The sequence below is a fragment of the Arvicola amphibius genome, chromosome 1, assembly GCF_903992535.2.
Source record: "Arvicola amphibius chromosome 1, mArvAmp1.2, whole genome shotgun sequence".
NCBI lineage: Eukaryota > Metazoa > Chordata > Mammalia > Rodentia > Cricetidae > Arvicola > Arvicola amphibius.
This window is the reverse complement of record NC_052047.1, coordinates 179219510-179245556: the sequence shown is the minus strand read 5'-3', so window position 1 is coordinate 179245556 and position 26047 is coordinate 179219510. Positions and strand designations below refer to the sequence as shown.

The 26047-nt window shown below is 41.8% G+C and overlaps 1 protein-coding gene across 1 annotated transcript in view; it reads left to right on the top strand.

Annotated features, from left to right (window-relative positions):
- Positions 1–11493: 11493 nt before the first annotated feature.
- Noc3l (NOC3 like DNA replication regulator) overlaps positions 11494–26047 on the top strand; it is a 36607-nt gene continuing 22053 nt past the window's right edge. Inside the window, 15 exon segments of the mRNA XM_038322248.1 lie at positions 11494–11502; positions 12481–12688; positions 15066–15103; positions 15106–15203; positions 16453–16610; positions 17143–17195; positions 18740–18817; positions 18820–18873; positions 22847–23008; positions 23192–23210; positions 23213–23283; position 23834; positions 25167–25262; positions 25265–25340; positions 25610–25739. Coding sequence (XP_038178176.1) covers positions 11494–11502; positions 12481–12688; positions 15066–15103; positions 15106–15203; positions 16453–16610; positions 17143–17195; positions 18740–18817; positions 18820–18873; positions 22847–23008; positions 23192–23210; positions 23213–23283; position 23834; positions 25167–25262; positions 25265–25340; positions 25610–25739 — 1251 coding nt within the window.

Sequence of the window (26047 nt, the reverse complement as noted above, 5' to 3'; positions counted from 1 at the left end):
GGAGGCATTCTCTTAACTGGGGTTCCTTCTCTCCAAATGTCTTTCTCCAGTTTGTGAAAAGTTGACACAGAACTAGCCAGCACAGTAATCTTGCAGTATTTTAAATGTTTAGGAAAAGACAACCAGAATATCCACCATTAACATATAATTTCATAATATAAATTCCTAAGGGGAACTAATCTACTAGGGGAGCCTCTTACATTGGTCGCTTTGTTTTTTGTTTGTTTTTGTAAACAACTGAGAATGTGGGAAAAAAGAGAGCAGCATGCAGGATAGTGGCTAAACTGAAAAGGAATGGGGCCACTAAATAAAAACACAGAGTAAATCTAGAGGAAACAGCTCTCCTTGGGATGAAAGTAAAAGCGGACTAGACTAATATTCAAAAATTTAATCTTTAGATTTAAAACTTAGGTGCATGGATCTCATACTCAAATGCATTAAAGACTGATAAAGCCGTTGTATATTAGACAACAGCAAACATCATGGTTCATGAGGAAGTACAGGGTGTAATCCACTTAAAGGCATTAAAAAATCAGTTTCAGACATCTCAGACATAAAAAATTCTGCTGGCATAGTTTGACCCATGGTCCCCCAGTCTGTATCCATGACTCCTTTAAATTGTAGAGGAAAGAGCTGGCCATAACTATCTATATATCTGTCTGTCTGTCTGTGTATTACTATCTATCTATCTATCTATCTATCTATCTATCTATCTATCTATATATATATATAAAACTACATACACATACACACACATATATATACCATATATATATATATACATATATATATATATATATACACATATAACCTAGTATGACATGGTCACATAGGCCTTTAATCCCAGGAGGATCTCTGTGAGTTCAAGGACAGCCTGATCTACCTATGAACACCTGGACAGCCAAGAGTACAGAGATAGCCTGTCTCCAAAAATCTACCTGGAGGAATCACAGTATTTGAAATCAACAACAATCCAGTGGGATTGCTTTTCTTATTTTAAGGATTCATCTTAATTCATCATTAAGTTTAATTCCATAGGCCAGTAAATATTTCTTTTTCTTTTTTTTTCCAAGACAGAGTTTCCCTGTGTAACAGTCCTAGCTGTCCTCGAACTAGCTCCTGTAGACCAGACTGTCCTCGAACTCACAGGGATTCACCTGCCTCTGACTCCTGAGTGCTGGAGTTAAAGGCGTGTGCCACCACCGCCCAGCCCATTAAATATTTCTTAATTCTTTCTAGGAACTAAACACTGGCCTATCTGTTACAGGTAAGTCTCTATCTAGATCCTATTAAGTCTTATGAATGCACTGTCACATAGGGCACAAAATAACGTGTCTCTTATGTTAGGCAGAAATCTAGTTCCTAAATAAGCCCATGATTTATTTGTTTATTTTTAATAATTTATTTTTATTTAATGTGCATTGATATTTTGCCTGCACATGTGTCTGTGTGAGTGTGTCAGATCGCCTGGAACTGGAATTAGAGACAGGTATGAGCTGCCATGTTGCTGCTGGGAATTGAACCCAGGTCGGCTAGAAGTGCAGCCTGTGCTCTTCACAGCTGAGCCATCTCTCCACTCTCTCAGCCCATGATTTAAATCCTACCTTCTTTGTCTTTTTATTTTCAAAGCTACAATAGTCCTGTATATCATTATTCTAACATTGCCCGGAGAGTCAGTAGCAGGAGGATCATCATGAGTTTGAGCCAGCCTGGTCTGTACAGCAAGGCACCTATACAAACACAAGGACCAGAGTTCAGATCCCAGCACCGCATGACAAATTAGGCATCCTGTAAATACTTGGAATTTTAGCTCTGAGGGATCCAACACCTTCTTATGGCTTCTCAGAGCAAACATACATGTATACACACACTCACATATGCACATGCATGCAATACAAATAAAGGAATCTTTTTAATCATTTCAAAAGTATCAACTGATGAATAAAACCAAAACCTTCACCAAATTCCAATCCTACTCTTTCTTTAGTGATAGAAAAATATGTCTTTGAAATCAGTCCCTACCTAGTTCTCAATACTCATAGAATTTGCTCTGATGGTTTAAAATATGTCCATGGGGCTGATGAGATGGCTTAGCTAGTCAAGGCACGCCTCACTGGCCAATCTAAATTCAATCCCTGAGATCCTTCCTATGGCATGTTCCTCAGAAATGGAAACATTTCCTCCAGGAGGGAAGGAAAAGCCTAGGGTGGTGAACAGGAGATAAACAAAGGTCACATGTCTGGGGACAAACCCCAGAGCTATCAAAGCTTGGCTCCTACCCAACAGCACAGGGGGTGAACAGTACTGGGATTGGAGACTCGAGCAGTCAACATGCAGAAGGAAAAAAGTTCAGACTGGAGCTTCCTGCAAGCTGTGGAGAGCTCGGGGCGGCATTTTCCAGTGTCCTCATCCAGGATGGGGAGATGCAGCTGTTATCCCTTCACCCACTCCTGATATTGACCACAATAAAGACTCATTAGCTTACCAAATTGGATACAGGTACAATTGTTACTTTGGTCTGTCATGTACACCCATTATGGGGTGATGTTTGTGTGTGTGTGTGTGTGTGTGTGTGTGTGTGTGTTGCTTCAGGAAAAGTCTGTCACACAATAGATCCATGCAGTAGAAAAAAACTGTCTCCCACAAGTTGTCCTCTAACCTCTACATGCTTGTGATGGCATGAATGCACACACACACACACACACACACACACACGTGCACTCATTACACTCATTATGTTACTTTTGAAATATCCATAATTTTATCTTATTTTGTACTAATGGGAATCAAATTCAGGGTCTAATGTAGACTAGGAAAGTACTCTAACTTTTGACCTCTGCGCCTAGCCCAACATCCTCAATTTCTGAAATCCCTTCAAGAATCTGGGTTTAACTCCTCCACCTTTGAGTGTAGTGTGAAATAAGGGACTTCATTCTGATAAATAGATGGCAAAAACCAATGACATCCGTGACTGGGTCTTAAAACATGAGCATCCCCCTTCTCTCTTGAAGAAGGCAGTTGCTCTGTCTTGAAGCCTTTCAAGTCGTGCAATGGAGAGGGTCACAGAGAAACTGAAGCTTTTGGCTACAGCCATAAAAGTCAGAATGGTAGCTAATCCTTGAGCCCCACTCACTGAAGCCTTCAAGTGATCATCACAGCTTTGGCAGGCATCTAGACTGCAATCTCTGAAGCCAGAACAAGCCTGCTACACACCCCTCACACCTGAGCCCACAGAAACAGTGCGCAATATAACCATCTAGTGTTTTAAAGTGATGACTTCATTTACTTACTAGAACTTACACATTAAATTATTATGTAAATTTTAAGGTGTAACTGTTTTGTGGTCTCTTTTACTTGCCTCTTTCCTGTCCTCCACTTTATATACATTTTTATAAACACATAGTTTTGTAAAAGCATCTTTACATTTTAAAGATGTATTTATATTTTATGCGTGTGTGTGCATGTTTTGCCTGCATGTATATATGCCCACCACATGGATGACTGGTGCCCATGGAGATCAGAAGAGGATATCAGATTCCCTATAACTAGAGGTATGGTTGGTTGTGAGCCATTATGTAGGTGCTGGGAACTGAACTGGGGTCCTCTAAAAGAGCAACAAATGCTCTTAACCACTGAGCTGATGTACACTGAGTCAACTCTCCAGCCTCCTACTTCCCATATCTTGCCTCTTCTCAAGACTGTCAAATCCCTTTTATTTTGGTAGTTATAAAGTCTTAAACAAGTTAAAGATGGTTCACTGCAAAAAGATGTTTGCTGCCAAGCTCAACAACCTGAGTTCAACTTCTCAGATCCACATGGTAGAAGACTGACTCCCACAAGTTGTCAATGGCACGCCACAGGTGTCACATGCACACATGCACGCATGCACGCATGCACACACACACACACCACAAAATAAACGAATGCTTAAATATGTAAATATGGTGGCGCATGCCTTTAATCACAGCACTCAGGAGGCATAGGAAGGTGGATCTCTGTGAGTTCGAGGCCAGCCCGGTCTACAGAGAGAGTTCCAGAACAGGCTCCAAAGCTACAGAGAAACCCTGTCTTAGAAAGCCAAGTAAGTAAATAAATAAATATAAAAAAGTAAATTCTAAGAGTCCTTAAGAGACTTTTCCCTTCTTCTTCAATGGATTAAAGAAAGATATTCTTTATCTCTAGATCTTTTTTTTAATGTTGGACATATTAGATCATTCAGACTTTTCATCAATTTCACAGATGTCTGTTTTATTTATGTATCTATTCATTTGTTGAAGTAGATTTTAAATGTAATTAATAGCACCATCTTAAAAAAAGGAAGGAAAACATTAAAAGCATAAATTTCACTGAAGCAGATCTTCAGATTACATGTGGGTAAGCCTGTGAGCAGACTTCTGTTTGTTGATAGGTGTAGTGGATAATGCATTAGAAATAAGCAGACATGACACTGTGGGATTTGTGAGAATGATACATGACACCTTAGGTGTTAGCTTTACTCTGTAGTCTCCTGCTGGATGAGCTCTAGGGATCAGTGACGTCAGAACGCTGCCTTGCTGACAGTACACCCTTGTTTGACAGACACCCTTTCACAGACAGTTCCTAGCAGAGTCTGGCACTGAGGGGAGGATGAGGAAGTTGTGTTGCCCCAGGGGTGTTCTGAAACTGCATGTGTCTTTGTGCATGGAATTACTTTCTCTTCCCTAGGGAGTTTGAAAACCAATGAATAGAGAATGGCTCTGACCTACCCATGCAAGTATGCAATGAGGAAATGTTGAGGTTTCATTTATCAACAGAAATCTTTAAAGAGAAAGAAAAGATATCACGACACTAGGAAAATCTCAACTTAATTTTTGCCTTGCCTACATTATTGCAGATTGAGAAAGGAGTCTTAGGTAGTTGATCCTGGCTGCTGAAAAACTACTCTCTCTAATGGGTCTGGCACCTTGTTACATTTCCCAGCTGAATTTGGAATTCAATGTAATACTTAATGCCATGCCTGATTCTTAAATAAAGATTAAGTAGTGTGCTATGATGATAATCCCAGCACTTGAGAGGCTAGGAAAGAAAACTGTCATGAATTCAAGACTAAGCAGGGCTATGTATCAATATCTATATCAATTCAGTGAAGCTAATCTTTATCTCATAAGATTATTGACAATAAGAGAATATAAGTTACACTTAGTCCGGGAACATTAAGTGATTAAGTAAGTGGAAGTTCTATTACGTTTGATTCTGAGTCTATGGCTTAATATGGATCCATTAACTCACACTAGTTCTAAGTACCTGTCCCAGGACCAGCCCTATCAACAGTCAGTCAAGGAAGGGGAGGGTTCGCAGAGCCCTACATTTGACTTCAGAGCTAACGGCTCTCAAAAGATTCAGGGAGAGGGTAGATCACTGTCTTTAACTGTGTACCCTCTGCTGAACCCACCAGGTTCCAACAGACAGCTCCAAACTCTTGAACACACAGATGGCCCTGGTTAATCTTGGTAGGTCACAAAAGGAACAGACATGAACGTGGAAAAGGTGGAGGGTGCAGGGGTAACAGGGAGGTGGGAGGCGAGAATGGTCAGTATGCAAGGTGTTCATATGAGACATTGTAAACATGTTTTTAGTTATAGCATGACATGCACTTCCTCCCACAGAGAAGACACAGTGGTTTATGGTTATCTGCACTTTGCCCTCCTACTTCAGAGATGGCACTCAGTAACTTTTACAACTGCATATTGTTATGCCTTTTCTAATATATTATTAGTTATTGTGTTATTTTCCTTGTGTGCCCAACTGATAATCTTTATGTCTTCAGAGGGAAAACATAGTACTTAGGGCTGAATAATATCTTTGGTTTCTGGTTTTGGAACACAGCCTCTACAGATAAGGGGAGTCTGATGATATCTGTTAACAATTCTAAGTGCCTGTACATAGGAATGCAACATTTCTTAGAAACAGGGCTTTTGCAGACATAATCAATTTAAAGTGAGGTCATTAGGTTGTCTCCTTAACCCAGTGTCCTCAGAGAAGACAGTCATGTGAAGACACAGGGACAAAGGCAATACTAAATGAAGATGGAGGCAAAGCCCTGAGTGTCCTCAAGCCAAAGGCTGCCAAGGATGACCACCTGTCACTAGTAATGAGAACAGAGGCCCTTCACATGGAAGCGACTATGCCAATGCCTTCATTTTAGACTTGTAGCTTTGATAACCTTGAAAGAATGCATTTCTGAGATGTTATCTAGTATGGTATTTTGTTATGGTAGACATAAGGAACTAATGCATAAGTATCTGAGTGTAAATCATTTATTTATTTTTGAAAATCAAGTCCAGGAGCCACTGATTATAGGGTACAGAAGTGAGACAGGAAAGAGAAGGGCCCTGATAGTGTGATTGTGAGCGGGCTGTCTTTGTAGACAGAGCTTAATCATTTTGTGAACTTTACATGGGGAAGTGCAGTCCTATCTCCAAGGACACATAAATACTAGTGTATTAGTCTCCCTGGCTGCTATAATAAATTACTTCAAACTTGGTAACTTAGAGCAATAAAAATTCATTCTCTCATGGTTTCAAAGGCCAGAAGTCTGCAATTAGCATCACTGAGGGAGATTTAGTTTCTTGTTTCTGATACCCTTGGTGGCTGCTGGAATTTCTATCTTCTTTTCTTTTATTTAGTATATGACTTGCATAAAATGATCATCTTCATCATGGCATTTCATAAATGAGCACAGCACACTTCAATCATGCTCCTTTCATCTTTTCATCCTTTCCACTTGCTCCTCCTCCCTCCCAATTAATCCTAACTCTACTTTAATGACTTAAAAATCTAGATTCCAGCCAGGTAGTATTGGCACACACCTTTAATCCCAGTACTCAGGAGGCAGAGGCTGGTGGAGGTCTGTGAGTTCGAGGCCAGTCTGGTCTATAAAGTGAGTTCCAGGACAGCCAGTGCTACACAGAAAAAACCTGTCTCAAAAGCCAGAAAAAAAAAGAAAAACAAAACAACAAACAAACAAAACTAAAACAAGCTAGATTCCAAATATGTGACGAAGGTGGTATTTTTGAGCACATCTTATTTTAGTACGATTTCCATTTCTAATCATTTTACTGCAAATGACATAATTTCATTCCTTAAGGAAAAAAATGTGTTTTTTTTCTGAGACAGGCTTTCTCTGTGTAGTCCTAGCTGGCCTGGAACTCACTCTATAGACCAGGCTGGCCTGGAACTCACAGAGATCCACCTACCTCTGTCTCCTGAGAGTTGGAACTAAAGGTGTGTGCCACCATGCCCATCTTTTTTTGTGGAGAGAGAGAGAGAGAGAGAGAGAGAGAGAGAGAGAGAGAGGAGAGAGAGAGAGAGAGAGAGCATGTGACTGAGGATTAAGTCTACAGTCTTATATGTATTAGGCAAGTGCTGTACCAGTAAGTTATTGTTGGAATGTAATTGGCCCCATAAGCCCATAGTGATTGGCACTTTTAGGTGTGGCATTGTTGGAATAGGCATAGCCCTATTGGAGGAAGTGTGTCACTGTGGAGATGAACTTAGAGGTCTTATATGCTCAAGCCATTTGCAGTATTTCAGATCACTTCCTGTTGCCTGAGGGTCAAGATATAGAACTCTCAGCTCCTTCTCCAGCACTATGTTTGTCTGAATGCCACCATTTTGCACTATGATGATAATAAACTAAACTTCTGAAAATGTCAGTCACTCCAATTAAGTGTTTTTCCTTTATAAAAGTTGTCATGGTCACGGTGTCTCTTCACAGCAATAAAAACCCAAACTAAGACAAATACACCCACCCTCCCAAACCCCCATATATATATACATATATAAATGTATATATATATAACTGTCTTATATATATGTAATATATATGTAATATATATATATATATGTATAAAAATAACCAGCGCTCTTTTTACTTTAAAAGTTTTTGAGACATGGGCCTGGAGGATGGTTTAGGGGTTAAGAGTGCTTGTTGCTCTTCAACAGGAATAGAATTAACTTAAGTCTGATGGTTCATATGTAACTCTAACTCCAGGAAATCTAACATCCTCTTCTGGCCTCCATGAGCACCCACAGACATGAGGCATATATACACATATACATAAGTGAAGAAGTAAATCTTAAAATTTTCTTTGAGAGAAGAGTCTCTTTAAGTTGTGCAGGCTGAATCTTGAACTTGTGAAAATCCTGCCTGATATTCTTGAGTAGATAGGATTATAGATCTGTGCCACTAGTCTCAGCTACCTTCCTTCCTTCCTTCCTTCCTTCCTCCTTCCCTCCCTCCCTTTTTGAGATAGGGTTTCTCTGTGTAGTCCTGGCTGTTCTGGAACTTACTCTGTAGACCAGGCTAGCCTTGAACTCACAGAGATCCTCCTGCTTCTGCCTCCCTAATGCTGGGATTAAAGACATGTGCTACCATTGCCAGGCTCAGCTACATTTTCTTTATCCATTCATTCAGTGATGATTAGCTGGGCTGATTCTATAACTTGGCTATTATGAATAGTGTTGCTTCGTTGCATTGCACTATTCATATCAACGAACATCTTCACTGAAGAGGCTTGAGAGGGAAGGAATAGAAGACCTGGGGAAGAGGTAGCTGGGAGAGCCAAGGAGCCCATATTCTAATGTAGAAAGGGGAGTGTTGGGGGATGGGAGAAAGAGAAGGCAGGAGAGAAAGCAGCAAATGTAGTCAAGAGACCCATTGAGGCTAAAGAGAGAAACACTGCAACACTGTGACTATTTAGGAGAAAAGTCAGAATTTGGAGCGTCTTGGTTACCTTCCTATGACTAGCTCCAGGGGAATGTCACAGGGGAATACACAGGATGGGTGTATGTGCCTTCCCAGAGGACTCAGGAATCTGGGAACAGCTCCTGCCACACTGTTAACATAGTCCATTGATCCCTATCAGCCTGTATCCAGAAAAGCTCAGAGGGAGCCTAGAAGACATCAAGCACAAAGTAGACTTAACAATGGGTTAGCTGAATGGGTGATGAGCTGGAGTGGACAGGATCTCAAGAGGCTGACTAGAGCCAAGTGGTGGTGGCACACACCTTTAATTCTAGCACTCAGGAGGCAGAGGCAGGCCAGTCTCTGAGTTTTAGGCCGGCCTGCTCCAGGCTTGCCAAGGCTACAAACAAGCAAATGAAGCCAATTACATTAAGTTCATCTTAGCTTCCTTATATTAAGTTAGTAAGAATCATCAAAGCTTCCATTTTAAAATTTGCTTTCAAACAAAAAGCTGATTGATTTCAAGAAAGGAGAGAGTTAGCATGGCAACACATGTCTAAAAATGACCCAAAGATTTTACTTGATTATAAACTTAAGTATAAAATGGGCAAAGAATAAGATGCAGATCCTTAAAAGCTAGCACGAGGGGGTGGGGTACTAGAGAAACAGCGCAATGGTCTAGAGTACTTGTTGCTTTGCAGAAGGCCAGGGTTCAATTCCCAGAACCCAGTTGGTGGCTCACAACCATCCATACTCCAATTCTATGGACTGAACCAAATTCTGTACCAGGCACATACTACATACATAGGCAAAACACTCATACATATAAAATAGTCTAAATCAAAATTAAAGAATCTAGCACAGAGTTGGTTATGATAATAGAGAAGAGGAAGTGGAGATGCAGGATGGTAATTTTTCTAAGACAGAGAAAGACAAAACAGTAATTAAAAGGAGAAAGCATCTTAGAACCAAATAAAGAGCGAAGAGCTCTAGGTGATAGGCTAACAAAAAGGAACTATTATGGAAAGGCAGAGGGGAAGAAGGTCCACAGAAGAGAAAGAAAAGGAGTTAGTTGTGAATAGGAATGGGGATGCCTCATCCCTGGAACAATTAGGCAAACCGAAGCAGTGGGAGTTAATGGTTATGTTCAGGAAGGAATTCGGGCGCTCAGTGAGAGCACAGGCTTATGTTTTCAATTTGTGTGGTGAAGTCATCTAACAGGGGGACAGGGCTCTGCTCTTTCCGAGACAGGGTGTGGAGGAGGACAAGGAGAATGTGAGAAGGGAGGTGGAAAGAGTGCCAGACGGCAGGGTTTGTCCGTGAGGGGGAAAGCACAAAGGGCTAGTCTCCTTTCAGGCTCTGTACGAACGCCACTGTTCACGACCTCAGCATCCTCTGGGCCTCTTCTGGCTTATCTCACCAGCTCAGTGCTGTGAGGCCAACTGTGTCAGGTTGTGGGCATGGTGGCTCTACTCTGCAATCAGTCCTTGGGAGACTGAAAAACGGAAGCATTTTGGGTTGGAGGTTAGTCAAATAACATCTTTTTTTTTCCACCTCTAATAGCCCTAAGTTTCAGTTTTGTGTTTTCTTTAAAAATTTTTATTTTAATTTTTACATCTGGGTGGGAGGGTGCCTGAGAAGTTCAGAAGAGGTCATCAGAACCCCTGGAGCTGGAGGTGAAGATGGACATAGGAGCTGGGAACAGAACTCTGGTCTCCTGGAAGAGCAGCAAGCACTCTTAATCATTGAACCATTTCTCTAGCCCAGTGTTTTGTTTTTGCTTTTGGATTTTTCTGTTGATTTTGAGACAGGGTTTCTCTGAATATCCCTGGTTGTCTCCATCTGCCTCTGCCTCCGAGTGTGGGATTAAAGGCATGTGTCACCACCGCCGGGCTTGGTTTTTAATGCAGGTCAGTTTTTGGGGAGAGAAGTACTTGAAAATCATATTCTTGCAAAGCCTATATCTTCCTGTAAGAATTAACGATTTGGTTATAATTACTAAAATAGACAACTTTGTCTTGTCAAAAGGTTACAGAACCTAATTCTGAAAGATTCACTAATAGAGTACTTTCTCATATAATGGTTAAACTCAAAGCAAAACGATTCCACAGTAAAACTACAGAGCTTTTCTTAGGCAGGGTCTACGTGGCATAGATCCCTCAAACTCAACAGAGGTCCTCCTGTCTCTGCCTCCAGAGTGCTGAGATTAAAGGCGTGGTCACCACGTCTAAACTAAGAAACGTGGACTTTTGGTTGGTGGGTGGTGGTGAGAAATCGTCATTCGGAACAAAATCCCATGCCCTGTGGAGAGGCCAGCTCCTAATAAAGAAGCTGCGCTCTGCCCTCTAGAAGACCGGGAAGGCGAATACTGGCCAACAGACCTAGCCGCGAGACGCAGGCGACTGAAAGGGCCAAGGCTTTCGTCTTCTGTCTTCCCCAGAACTTTAAAGGAACCCGGGCAGGAACCCGTCCTTCCCCTCAGTTGGGCCATCCGCTCAACCAAGGACAGCACCACCCCGCCTCAGCACGTCTCACCCGAGTTAGCCTGCGAGCGCATGGACGCGAAACCGGAGCCGCCAGGGGGCACGCGCGCCACGGCCAGGAGACGGAAGTCCCGCCTCCCGTTTCCGGTGACAGAAAGGTGTGGGGCTGGCAGCGGCTTCCTGTTCGAGTGAAGCTGCGCTTTGGGCACGTGTGTTACTTTCTCCGGCTCCTGCGTCTCCCCCTTCCCGTTGATCTTGTCTGCGGTACTCCTTGCAGGCCCAAGGATGAAGGCGGTAAGTGCTCTCGGGTCCCCGGCCCCCGTGACTTACGGTTCCTCGGGTTGACAGGGTCCCCGCCTAGCTTGTCTTTACCTTAGATTTCCCACTCTGGTATAGGGGGCGGTGGCCTGTGTTGGGGCTCCTGGCGGTTCTGTGCACCATCTACTTCGGGTCCTTACTGGGCTTTTGCTTCCTCTCACACGGTGACCAAGCACGGCTTCAGGGAGCAGGTGTGAGGCCAGCAGTGAACCCTGCATCTGAAGGATGTCAGACTGAAGAGTCTTTCCAGACTCGCTCGAACCCTTTTCTACACATGAGAAGCAAGTCCAGACTTCTTGAACCTACTTGATGAGTCACCGGACCCGGAGAAGACCCGTTACCCCCTTAAAGTTTGAGGAGATAGGAAGGCTGGTGATTTCCGAGATAGAGAGGGAAATTTAGAAGGAGTCTTGGGATTTGGATTATAAAACAATTACCAGCAAGAGAATTGGAATCCAAACACATAATTCAGTTTTACCCTCCTTAGATCAGGGGTCTTCGTCGAGTTGCATGATTTCTGTAACCTTCACTTCCTCTGTTATGTGACGATCGTTATGTAGGCTATTGAGAAGTCTGAGTGCTTCGGGATTAATAAAACACCAAGTAAATGTCAGTTGTTATTGTTAAAGGTAGCCATTATTTTGCTCTGTTTGTGTTACAGCACAAGTTAAGCTACCCTCGAATAACCATTTACCTCAAGATAAGAGATTCATAATGTATTTCATTTCAGGTAGAGTCAGGTAATGGAAAAATCGTGTCATGAGTCACCGATACTCTAGTGCCATCCTGTAGGATGAGTTCACTACTGCCTTATGTTGGTTTTAGCTCTTAGACAGGATCCACAGTTGTGAGACATTTGTGAAGTTGGTCCTAATGTGTAAGCTATTTTCCTTAACCTGATTTAAGAAATAATTTAAATTTCTAAGTTGCAGTGCCCCTTCTGTTGTTTTCTAGAGGAGGAATAAAAAGCAGGTCCCAAGCTTTCGCAAGCTGATAAAGACTAGTAAAGTGAAACTTTGAGAACAACTGAAGAATAAGCAATTTAAGCAGCAGAGTACTATCAAGAAGTACCGGAAAGAGCAGAGGAAGCTCAGGCAAGCTGTGAAAGATGCCGTGTCCAAGAAACCAGTGCCCTTGGAGGACCCAAAGAGCAAATGGCCAGGTAATGAGAGCCGTCACTCACCCTAGTTCTCTCTGGTTACACTGAAGTGTTCTCCGTGGAGGTGACTTGTGTTCTGGTAACATTCGTCCTGTGTTCAGATCTTCATGGTCTAGGTAACGATAGAATTCCTTTATGCTTATTACCACAGGTCAGTATGAGAAAGCATTCAAGATGTTGCACTGTGAGAAAGCTCGCTTCTTGCTTTTTAGTTGGTCTAGACAGCAGATCTGAAAATGTAGTACTTGGGAGACACCCCGAGTAGCTGTGTAAATAGATTTTGGGCTACATGTCACCTTTCCATTCACTGAGAGCCAAGGTAAGACTGCTTTGCATTCGTGCATTCTTCACCATGTTGCCAATAGGTACTTCCTTTTTTTTTCTTTATTTTGTTTTTCCAGCCAGGATTTCGCTGAGTAGCCCTGGCTGACCTGGAACTTGCTCGTAGACCAGGCTGATCTCGAAGTCTCAGTGTCTGCCTGCCTCTGCCTCCTGAGTGCTGAGGTTATAGGCATGTGCTAACCACCACCGCCCAGTATGGCATTTACCTTTCTAAACTGGTGGTGTTTCTTTCAGCTTGGTAGACTTGGGCTGAAATTCAGCTCTAATTGTCTGGGCTATTTTGTATAACTATCCAAGAACTTCAGATAGTCAGAATAGGAAAAGAATGTGACCATTTTGAATCGGGCCCAGTTTCTGAAGCTGATTTAAAGAACTATTTGTTTTTTTTTTTTCTATAACCATCGTAATCTCTTAATCTGATATATTTTGACCCAGCAGTAACATTATTGTAGGGATATATGATCATTTGCCTGGAAGTCAGGAAATGTGGGCTCTTCTTTTGATTTGTGCTGGTAACCATGTGATCTTGTTTGGTCACTCAGCTCCAATCTAGGAACAATGAGTTGGTTGATTTTAGATACTTTTAGAGAAAGTATCTAAAACTTTAGAAGTTTTGACATCTTGAAAAGTGTAATGTGCTGCCAGGTGGTGGTGGTACACACCTTTAATCCGGCCATTCAGGAGGCCAAGACTGACAGGTTTCTGAGTTTGAGGCAGCTTGGTCTAAGAGGGGGTTCCAGTTCAGCCAGGGCTACACAGAGAAACCCTTTCTTGAAACGAGAGAGAGAGAGAAGAGAGAAGAGAGAGAGGAGGAGAGGAGAGAGAGAGAGGACGGAAGAAAGAAAGGAAAGAACCGAAGACAGAAGGAAGGAAGAGAAAAGTGTAATGTGCTAATAGTTCCCTTAATAAAAGTAAAAGGGAAAAAAATCATTGTTGCAAGCTCCGCATCTAAGTGAAATCATGAGAAGAATGGGATGAACATAAAAAAAGATGGAGGCAAACACTGTTAAGTCTGATATGAAGAAAATCGATGGATATTTTGTTTCTTTGTAGCCTCACTTTTGTTGCTAAAAATAGAAGAGTAGGTCCTTGGATGGAGTGAGGCAGGCGAAGGAGCTAGAAGTGCAGTGATAGAAAAAGAGAGTCCATTGGGAGAGAAGTTGGCTAACAATATACACCAATATTCCGGGGATGAGAACTGCAGTGTCCTTTAGAGTAGACAGGAGTTTTGATTCTGTGCCTGTTGACATAGTAGTATTTATCAGTCTACTGCTGTTAGGAAGGTTTAAGTTTCGTTAGTGAAAACACTAAGGTTGTCTTGTTCAAAGTTGAATCTTCTGCACTTATAAAAGGGGTTTTTGGCACTTGAGATATATAGATATGCACACACATACATATCATATAAGACACACTGAAGAAAGGGGGATGAATAAAGGGAACAGGAAAGTGAGCAGAGAAGGAAGTTAGAGTGATGAGCGAGGCTGGGGTTTTGTTATAGGGATGAGTAAACTTTAATATAGAAAGGACAGTTGCCCAGGTGTTAAGCAGGAGAATGGTGGAAGTGTAACCCTGCAATCTAAGCCAGGGAACAAAAGCAGAGCAACTAGTGTTCAGAACAGCAAGTGGTTGGAAGAAATAGAGGTCTGTATGTGTAGTTAGTAAAACATACATTGGAAGTAACCAAATAATACTGGAAGGGACAGATGGGTTTGTGGTCCAAGAATTGAGCATCAAGGCTTGGGGACCCTGTCCTTTGGAGAGGGCCGCTGAAGTGAAGCAAAGGTCACGGGAGATGAGAAGGTGCTAATGAACTCAGCCATTGGGTTCTCAGTTCAGAATACAGGCAAACACTGATCTTCAGATTTCAGGAATCAGATACTAAGCTGCTACCCTTTGCTGGGTTCAGAGCATCTCCACAAGGAAAAGAATTGTCACCCAGCGTGTCAGTCATGCTTTCGTGGGGAGTTCTGGAGGAAGGGGAGGTGATGAGATAGAAAAAAATGCAGGACTTTAATACTTTTTTCTTTTGGTGGAACAGTTAAAAGGATGGAGAGGGAAGAGGAGGAGGGAGAAGAAGAAGCCTTCCTTTAGATATGATGGATGAATATGAACTTACAGCTGATGAGAGATTTAGGACAAAAAAGCATCTTTTCTTACAAGAGATGCTGTCTTCTAGGTAATATTTCATTTGATATAGGTGTTCAACATCTCTGTTGTGTTACAAAATGTGGTTCTGAGCATCAGACCCAGGACCTGTACGTAGCTCAAGATGGACTGTAACTGATGGCCCTCATAATTGCTGGATTCTAGGCACATATTGTCTTGCCTGGTTACAGTAGATTTTCTGATGATAGCCTTTAGGTACATGTGCTAGTTAGTTTTTAGTTTGTTTTTTGTCAACCTGACACAAACTAGAGTAATCTGTAGAAGAGGGACCTTCGCTTGAGACCAGTTCCATCAGATTGGATTATAGCAGTGGTTCTCATCAACCTTGTTCAATGCGCAACCCTTTTAATACAGTTCCTCATGTTGTGGTAGCTGTTCAGTTGGAACCTCCAGCTCACTCCTGCTAGGTCCCTCAAGCCCCATGCCTGTGTCTCCAAACCCACCAGCTCAGAGTCTCTGAACAAAGGAAGGCAGCAAAAAGCCCAGTCCCACATTCTTGGCTGCACTGCAGCTTTCTCCCCTGAGGTTGCCCGCTGCCCAAGTCCCTGCCTGATGCTTTCAGCTTTTGACCATATTTGGGGTACAAACCCACTTTGTGGGGGATATGTCATCAACCCTCGCCTACAACCTATATAATCTCCCTGCTTTAGTTCTCTGGGCGATTTCTCCAGCCTTGATCTCTGGGACTGGAGAACCCACCTGGGATTTGCTTTGCTCAAATAAGCCTGTTGTTATACTTTTTAAATCCAGCTTGATCTGGCTTACTGAGGCAGCAGAATATTATTATTATTATTGGGGGACAGAAAACCTATTAGTGACCCCCAATCATAAAATTGTTTTTGTTGCTGCTTCGTAAGTGTAATTTTGCCACTCTCATGAATCATAGTGTAAATATTTTTAGAGACAAAGTTTTGATAAAGATATCGGACCCAAGGTTGAGAATCGCTGGCTTGTGGGGGCATTTTCTTGTTTTATGTTAGTTGGAAGGGCCCAGCCCATTTTGGCAATGCTATCTCTTGGCATTTGGTCTTGGTATAAGGAAATCTGACCAAGCCAGGAGGAACAAGCCAATAAGCAGTGTTCCTCCATAGCTTCTTCAGTTTCTACCTTAAGTTCCTGCCCTTCATAAGGAACTCCAGTTGTAAGTTGGAACAGATCCTTTCCTCCTCAGGTTGTGTTTGGTCATGGTGTTTATCACTGCAACAGAGGCCTAACTAGAAGAGGACCCTTTAAAACTGAAATCGAACTTTTTTCTGCAGTGAGCCAGTTCATATCAAGAAACGAAAGCATGAGAGTGTGATATCTAAATATGAAAAAGTGCCAAGAACTCTGCAGACAGCACCTGAGAAGGAGTTGATTCATTTGCTTCCTATCAAGGATAAAAGCGGTATAATCCCACAGACTAGGGAGAAGCCAGGTGAGTCGATGGCTAACTTCCTAGTTACACTTAGATTTTATTCCTAGAACACATTTTTTTTTTCATTCAAAGTTTAGCATTTGGCTTTTAGTCATATCTACAGAGTAAGAGTAGCTACCATTGGCGTATAGTGGACGTTAGTAATTCTGGCCAGGGTCACAGACAGTTCTTTTGGAAGTCTGTTTCACTGAGAATGCAAACTAGAGCCTAAGGTGTGGGTGATTATCTCCTTAGAAAGAGAGGGGAATGGGGGCAGAGGGTAAGAAAGAAAGAGAAATGTGTTTATGAAATAATAGTAAAAGACAAAAATCAAAAGACACCGTTAATAGTGATTAGTAGCAAAGCATGTACTCAGGAAATGCCATCTGGGCCAAACACTAAATTCTGCTAGCTTCCGGACTTTGTTCTCCCTCCCTCTCTCAGTTATCGCCTAGCCTGAGATCTGTGGTAACCACTGCTCTGTTCCTTTCTTCTCTGTTTCTGTTCTACCACTTAATGTTTATCACAGCTTAATATGTAAATCTGTCCATAGTCACAGACGTCCAGCAGAAGAAGAGGACGAAGAAGAGCAGGAAGTTGAGGAAGGTAATGAGACATATCTCTGTAGTTGACAGTTAATCGGGAAGTGGTCTTTTTTGTTTTGTTTTTTCAAGACAAGGTTTCTGTGTAGCTTTGGTGCCTGTCCTGGAACTAGCTCTTGTAGACCAGGCTGACCTTGAACTCACAGAGATCCACCTGCCTCTGCCTCCCGAGTGCTGGAATTAAAGGCATGCACCACCATGGTCTTTTAGGAAGTGGTCTTTTGCATGATGAATATAGTTCGTTTTAGGCGGTGCACCTAGCGTGGACATCGTGGAGCACTGTTCCTTTAAAGGCCATTTTCTACATTTGAAAGGCTCACATTGTAAGCTTTGATACACTTCTTATTATGGAAAAAATGAGGACAATTACATTTTCAATGGCGAGGCAAACATGAAAAATTTTAATTGTTACTGTTTGGAATCCTTCTAATTATAAGAAAAGGACCTACTTAGAAAAACAATTACTTTTGAAAACAGCAAAATTGATTTTGTGATGTACAATCTTTTTTTTTTTTTAAGGACAATCACGCTCAGTGTATGTCTTTTTCAGTTACCGAAATGTGGGTTTTTAACATTTAAGATAATTTTTTGCTGCTTATTTAAGTTTGTGAAGTTATATTTTGACTGTGTGCGTATGCACGTGGAGATCAGGCTTGGCAGCAGGCTCCCTCCCACCGCTGAGCCATCTCACTGCCACCCACCCGCGCCCTTGTTTTCAAGACTAGGTCTCATGCTCGGGGTGGCCGGAAGCTTAACTGTGCAACCCTGGATGGTTCGAACTCATGGCGATTCCTGCTTTCAGCCCTCCAAATGCTGAGATTACAGGTGTGAGCCAGTCATACGCCATGCCTCGTGAATAGTTTTAAACTAATCAAAATTAACCTGGAAATACATTTTATATGAAACCACTGTTAAATTTTACTTCAGTTTATCAGGCCTCATTAAAAATGTGTGTGAGATTATAGATCAGAGCGTTGTAGCTAGCTGGTTCCAGTCATTGATCAGATGCGCATCGCAGGTTTTACTTGTGTTTATTATCTTGTTTCCTCTGAGTCTTTCTCTTGGAACTCACTTGCAGACCAGGCTGGCCTCAAACTCATGGAGATCTGCCAGCCTCTGCCTCTCGGCACCTGCCACCACCACCCAGCTCCTGTGACTCCCTTAACGTATAATTCAAAGCCCTACATAGAGTTGAAAACAAAAGGATGGTATTTTGTAACTTAAGAAAATGCTAGTCAGGAGTGTTTCATTAGCTGATGAAGTTGTGGGCTTGTTGGGATAGTATTTAAGAATTTGAGTGTGGGCTTTGGGTCCGTTTCTGTTAAGTTCTGAATTTGAAATTGAAGTTAGTCGAGCTGCTTTTTTTGCTTTAGTTTTTACATCTGCAAAATGACATGTGCGTGTGTGAAAGTAGAATGGTGGGTAATGCGCAACAATAAACATAGATTCCTACTGCCATCATTACTACTTATTTTATAGTGAAAGTATGATTTTATTAGCTCTCTGAAGTAAAGGAATATTTAAGAAGGAAAACCTAATTTCTTTCAGAGGTACATTGAAAACCCTGTTCCAGAGCTCACCATAGAAGAACATTTAATTGAGAGAAAGAAGAAACTACAGGAGAAAGAAAAATACAGATTGCAGCCTTGGCATCTGCCATACTGTCAGATCCAGAAAATAATGTGAGTGGTATTGATTATGTAAACCACCAGATTGTTGAAGAGCTCTACATTCCGTTAACACACAACCACTGGAAAAGAATTAAACTAAACGTTAAGCTGAGTTGAATGAAACAGTAGACAGAATCTTAGCTTCATCCTGCATCTCAACCCTGATTTCTTTTCATGAGCTTAGAAAAAGCCACTTGACTCTGAGCTTTGTTTTCCTTATTTGGCAACAAAGATACAGACTTATCTTGGCGACTCGGAGGGTGGTAAATATCTTAAAGTTCCTGTATTAGGGAAGAATCTTCCTGCAGATTTGTCTCGCCAGTCAGTAGAGGGTGTGTGTGTGTGTGGGGGGGCAAGCTTCTGTCCCCATGTGTGTGTGCATGCACATGTGTGAGTGTGTGCCTGCTGCTGTTTATCCATCTCTGATTGTGCCTTTCTGTGCCAGTTTTCCCAGACTGGTCTCAAACTTGTGTTCCTGCCTCAGCTTCCTAAGTTTTGGGATATTAGGTGTGTGTCATCATATCTACCTACTTAAAGGTTTTAGTGAGGAACATTCTGTATAAAAGTCAATGAAATTAGTTCAGAAATATTTGTAGTTAGAAAATACTGTATAAGGCTGATAGTGTACGTTTGTAACCTTAGCACTAGGGAACTTGAGGCAGGAGAATTGCTACTAGTTCAGAGTCAACCCGTAAATAAGCTCCTTCCTCAAAAACCCAGAGAAACAGAAAGAGAGAGAGAGAGAGAGGAGAGAGAGAAGAGGAGAGGAGAGAGAAGGAGAGAGAGAGAGAGAGAGAGAGGGGAGAGAGGGAGAGAGAGGGAGGGAGGGAAGGAGACAGGGATGAAATGTGAGAGGAAGGAATCAAGAGAACAGTACGAATGAAGGCAATGCTTTGAGTGAAGTGGAGCCAGAGTCTGGAAGAAAACGGCCCGAGTCTTGGTACACCCGTGAAAGTGGTGAGATGACCTGTGAACCCAGAAATCTGGGGTTCAGTCTTGCTCCCCTAAGTGCTGCTTGAGATAGGTTAAGTCCTTTTTCCCAAGAAAACAGCATTTCAACATTTAATATTTCATATTAAATGATATCATTCTTGTTATATTGACTTTCCCAGTATCTGAGTATGACAAGTATTTATTGAATGGTAAATTGGATTTTGACTTTAAACATTATCTGCTGTTGTGTCATAGTAATGTGGAACACCTGTGTGGATTGGGTTCTCTCTTTTCCTCTTTACAAGAGTTCCAGGGATTGAATGCAGGTTGGTAGTCATGTATTTTTGCCTGCCATCTCTCTAGCCCCTGTTATTTAGGGTAAGAAATGTCATGTGGGCAAACTTTGAGTAGTACTTGTCTTTTTTAGTTAAAAAAAAAAAAAAGGTAATATATTGACCAGAATCAGAGGGAGAGTGGGGAGTTAGGATAATTTTTCATATCTGTTTTTTCTTATTTGATCACCATAGAACCATGGAGATATTCTTATTTTAATTTTTAAAAATAAGTTTTTTTTTTGAGAATTTCATAATCCCTCCATTTCTCCCTTCCACTTGCTTCCCATGATCACTCCTAACAAATCCCTCTCCCAATTTCGTGATTTTTTTTGTGGAGGGAGGTTTGGGGACAAGGTCTCGCTATGTTACTCCAGCTGGCTTGGAACTCAGTGATCTACTGCTTCTGCTTCTAAAGTGCTGGGGTAAACTCTTATGTCACCATGCCAAGTTTTTTTTTTTTTATTGTGTTGTTGTTTTATAACCCATGACGTCTAATTAGTGCTGCCTAGATTACGTGGGGTGGTAGGTTTGTTTTTTGTTGTTTTTGAGACAGGGTTCTCTGTTGTAACAGCCAGGGCTGTCCTGGAACTCACTCAGTAGACCAGGCTTGAACTCAGAGGTCCAACTGCTTTTGCCTCCGAGTGCCGGGATTAAAGGCATGCGCCACCAATCTAGCCCTATTTTTTTCTTTTTTTGACAGGGTTTTACTATTTAGCCTTGGCTGACCTGGAACTTCCAGAAACCCACCTGCCTCTTCCTGAGTTCTGGGAATTAAGGGCGCACACTACCGTGTCTCATCATTAGTGCCAGTTTTTAAAGGACTTTATGCTGGTGGAGGTGGGCACATGCCTAGTTACAGAGTGAGTTCTCAGGAAAGAAACGGACTACATAGAAACCCTGTCTTCAAAGAAAGAAACAAAACAAAATACAACCAAACAAATGATAAATGAATAAAAGGATTTTATTTTATATCATTTTTTTTACTTGCTTTATCTGTGTGAATGCCACACAGTGCACGTGGTGGTCCGTGAGCAGCTTCAGGAGTCCGTTCATTCACGGGTTATGGAGACTGAACTCGGGCTCGGTAATCAGGCTAGAGTGGCAGGTTCCTTTACTCACTGAGTCTTCTCACTGGCAATATTTTGATATCATTTGATAACGTCTTTTTTATGCCATTTTCCTGCTGAAAAATTGGGTCTTCAGAAACCCAGGTAAGACAGGGCATGGTGGCACAGGCCATTTCCCAAGCAGGTGACAGGCAGGGGTGGGCAGATCTCTGGATTTCTAGACCCGCTAGGACTATGTAGTGAGAACCTGTCTTAAAAATCTCAAAAGCCGTAAATGAGAACTGGAGATGCCTCTCATGGTGGAGAAACAGAGCACCGGCCAGCATGTGCAAGGCCTCAGTTTGACCCCCGCATCTCCAGCACACTCAAGTGATGACCCCTCCCCCCCCCATTTTCATAACCACGTAATGGGCCCAGGCCTTCTACTACTCAGAGGCTGATGCCTGTGCTACACAATTTCAGGATAGCAAGTAGATGAAGAACCCTTTGTCCTTGCTGTGGGAAACATCGCTAGCAAGCCGGAAGTACTGCTCTTCACTCACTGTTCTGCTCCAGTAGCAATAGTAATTCAAAGGAAGCATGTTATTGAAACCAACTCCTTATTTATTTTTTATGGGGATTCTTCACATCCTTACTGGACTACTCTCCTGCATCTTTCCAATTTTAGTATATGTGCTGCTGAAGTTAGCACCAACTTTATACTTTTGTATTTTATCATTATCTTCAAATTAAATTATCTTCAAATCTTACTGCAGTTAATATAACTTGGCTCTATATATGTATATATTTTCCCTCCAGTATCAGGTATTGAACCCAGGACCTCATGTATGCTGGTCAAGTGCTCTACCACTGAGCTTCAACTTCTGTGGTTATATATTTGCTTAATTTAGTGTTAGTATTTTTGTTTGTTTCTTTTCTTTTCTTTTTTGAGACAGAGTTTCTCTGTGTAGACCTAACTGTCCTGGAACTCAGTCTGTAGACCAGGCTGGCTTTGAACTCAGAGAGATCCACTTGCCTCTACCTGCTGAGTGCTAGAATTAAAGACATGCACCACCACTGCCTGACGCATAATTATTTTTATTGTGTGCACATGGGTGTACTAATGTAGTTAAAACTTAGCTCTAAGGAGTTGGTTCTTTCCTTCCACCAAGGGTTCCTGGGATAGAAATCACAATCACCAGGCATGCTCTGGAAGTATTTTTACCTGCTGAGCTTCTTGCCAGCCCAACTCCTCTCCTCTCCTCGCCTCGCCTCTCCCCTCCCTTCCCCTCCCCTCCCCTCTCCTCCTCTCTCTTCTTCTCTCCTGTCCTTCCCTCACCCCCTAAGATATAGTCTCAAAATGTAGCTCTGGCTGTCCTGAAATCAGAGCCCACAGAGATCCACCTGCTTCTGCCTCCCAAGTGAGTGCTGAAATTAAATGTGTTCACAGTCACACCTGACTCCTAACCTATTTCTAATAGTTTGTACTTGCCTACATGGCTGAAGTATGGTTTTCCTTTAACTTAGTGATGTGTCCATTGGCGTTTATTGCAGCTTGGCTCTGTTAGTCTTTAGGTGAATTCCACTTAGGATGTCAGATGCAGGGCTGTTGTCTTTTCTCTGAAGTGTTTGCTACCATTTCTGTAGTCTTACAAATCATTTCTTTAACAGATTAAAAAACTGAAAGAGTTGCGTTCCATGCTGATGGAACAGGACCCTGATGTGGCTGTCACTGTCCGGAAGTTGGTGATCATTTCCCTGATGGAGCTATTTAAGGACATCACTCCTTCCTATAAAATTCGGCCTCTAACTGAAGCAGAAAAATCCACCAAGGTGATGCTAAATAACATTATAAGCCAAAAATTTTGGAGGACTAGAGATGGGAAAATAGAGAGTTATTGTTGTTAGTTAATCCTTGTTCTTGCCCCAACCCAAAGTGTAAGACACTTGTTTTCTTGTCCGTTTTTGAAGTTAATGCTCTGATTTTTAAACATAAAATAATTTTGGTCTTTTCAGATTCGTAAAGAAACCCAGAAGTTAGAGAATTTGAAGAAGGCTTGGTTAGCCAATATAAATTTTATTTGGAAAATCTGGACAAATGGTTAAAGGTGATATTAAACTTGGACTTTTTATTGTGTAACCCTGGCTGTCCTAGAAACTCACTCTAGAGCAGGCTGACTTGAACTGGAGATCTGCCTGCCTCTGTCTCCCTAGTGCTGGGATTAAAGACTGTGCCACCACTGCCATGCTCTTTTTTTTTTTTTTTTAGTCCTTTTTTTTTCCCTCTATGATGTAGCCCGGCTGGCTTGGAACTCAGTTTGTAGACCAGGTGGCTCAAGCATACAGAGAAATACCTGCCTCTGCCATCTTAGGCTGGAGTTGAAGACTTGCACCGTCATGCCCAACAGGCAACCATGTCTTAAAAGAACATGCATATCTTAACCTTATATGATCACAAAGGCAAACTTTGTATTCTGTTTTATGTGAGAGGCATCTAAAGTCAGACTTCCTGGAGGCTGGGGGCTGTAGTGCAATTGGAAGAGTCCTTACCTAGCGTCATGAAAGCTCTGTCTCTGGCACTGTATAAGCAGGCGTACGTGGTGTACACACAGTGATATCAGCATAGGGAGGTGGAAGCAGATAATACCAGACGTTCAGGGTCAGTCACACCTACATAAAGAACTTTCAAGCCCATTGTATGCCAGAATGGAGACCTGTTTTCAAAACACAAAAAAACTTTCCAGAGTTCAGCTATTCTCTACCATTTGCATAATAGGTGAATTACCCTTTCTGTGCTTATTTTTTTAATCAAAAATTAGTAATAATATTGCTTACCTTGTAGGATTTATGAGAAGCAGTGGGATTTATAAACATGAAGTGTTTAGTTATTTATCAGCTATTAGTATTAGCATTATTATTTCTGTAGTTCTTTGTCTTTCCTTTTTATGCTGCTGGGGGACTGAACGCAGGAAACATGCACACTCCAGCTGTAGTCCTTCATAAGTAGTCATGCCTTTGTTGCATTTATGAACAGTTGGGATTTCTTTTTTTTTAAAGATTTATTTATTATGTATACAACATTCTGCCTCCATGTATGCCCGCACGCCAGAGGAGGGCGCCAGATCTCATTACAGATGGTTGTGAGCCACCATGTGGTTGCTGGGAATTTGAACTCAGGACCTCTGGAAGAGCCAGTCAGTGCTCTAACCATTGAGCCATCTCTCCAGCCCCCAGTTGGGATTTCTTATTATTATTTTAAAACTGTAGACAAAAGACTATATCTTGAAATAGGTGTTCATGTTTTAAAAGCAAACTTAAAACTTAGCTAGGATGATAAACTTTTTGAAACCCATTTCCAAAAAAAGAAGGGCATAGTGAGAATTGGGTGGTGAATGGAGAAGAAACCCCGTCTCCTACTACCTCCCCCCAAAGAAAGATATCCCATAGTACTATTTCTTAATTTTTTTAACATATTTGTTTTTATTGTGGGTATACGCGTGGGTGCACAGATGGCATTGTGGGAATGTGAGTGTCAGGAGGGCACCTTGTGGGAGGCAGTTGTCTCCTTCCATCCTGTGGATTCCAGGAGTTGACTCCTGAGCCGACTTTTTAGCCCTACTCACCATCTTGGCATGTAACTAATTTGAAAGATTAATAAGATGATTTATGTTCTCTCTCTTTTTCTTTTGGTCCCAAGATCAAAATCCTGTATTTTACAGTTTCTTTTTTATGTAAGTTGTGTAGTGATGGGGTGCGGGCTGTGTTCCCGCCGGGCTCCCGGCTGCCTGACTAGCTTATGCCCCGAAATGAGAATCCTCCATCAAAGTTGTAGCTTCTGGCTGAGACCATAAAGATGTTCTACACAGATCTGACCATGCGAATATTTTATAGTTTGGTAAAAGTGTGGGAATACATGTTAACTGTAAAACAAAAGCCAATCAGTTTTAGCTCTGACCAGTGACTAAAGTAACTGCATTTGCATTTTATTTAGACTGGAAGCAAAGGAAGCTGAAGAAGAGCAACGTGGTCTCCTTAAAGGCCTACAAAGGGCTGGCTGAAGTGGCTGTGAAGAGCCTGTGTGAGCTTTTGGTGCCCTGCCCATTTCAACTTTCACAAACAACATTATTGTGCTGATTGTCCCTTTGAGAACGATGGGTCAAAATTGGTGGGGTTTTTCTAAAACTGGTCTATTGCTCTGGTCCTTGTTAGGAAGATACACATTGCTTTATCTTACCCCTCCTAAAATTCTTATAAGCTATTAGTAGTAAGTTAGCAGTTTATTATGCACTGTCTCTTAAGAACCTGACTTGAGGTTAGTTTAGTGAGTAGTTCTCCTTGGAGGCTTTTAACATTTATAATGCACAGGGCAGTCCCCCAACAGCAGGGTTCCTGGTCAAGTGTCAGCTCTACTTTATTGTCACGCTTTCTTTTCAGATATCTGAAAGTGTGTTGTGAAGCAGTAAAGAAACTCTTTAAACAAGATAAATTAGGCCAAGCTTCTCTTGGTGTAATTAAAGTGATTTCTGGTTTTGTAAAGGGCAGAAATTATGAAGTTAGGCCAGAGGTAAGCCTTTCTTTTCTTACTTTGAAGTTTGTTTTAAATTTTCATTTGTTACAAAGTTAATTTTTTACTGTTTCAAGAAATTCATTTACAGACGTCTATAAGGCGGAAAGTATATATATATTCATTATATATATTCATTAAATGTAAGTATTGCTGGTATATCTTCCTAGATGTAGTGGTAAAGAGATATATGCATCCTTGTTTCAAAACTTAAAAAGTCAGCCGGAGCCGGGCGGGTGGTGGCGCACGCCTTTTAATCCCAGCACTCGGGAGGCAGAGCAGGCGGATCTCTGTGAGTTCGAGACCAG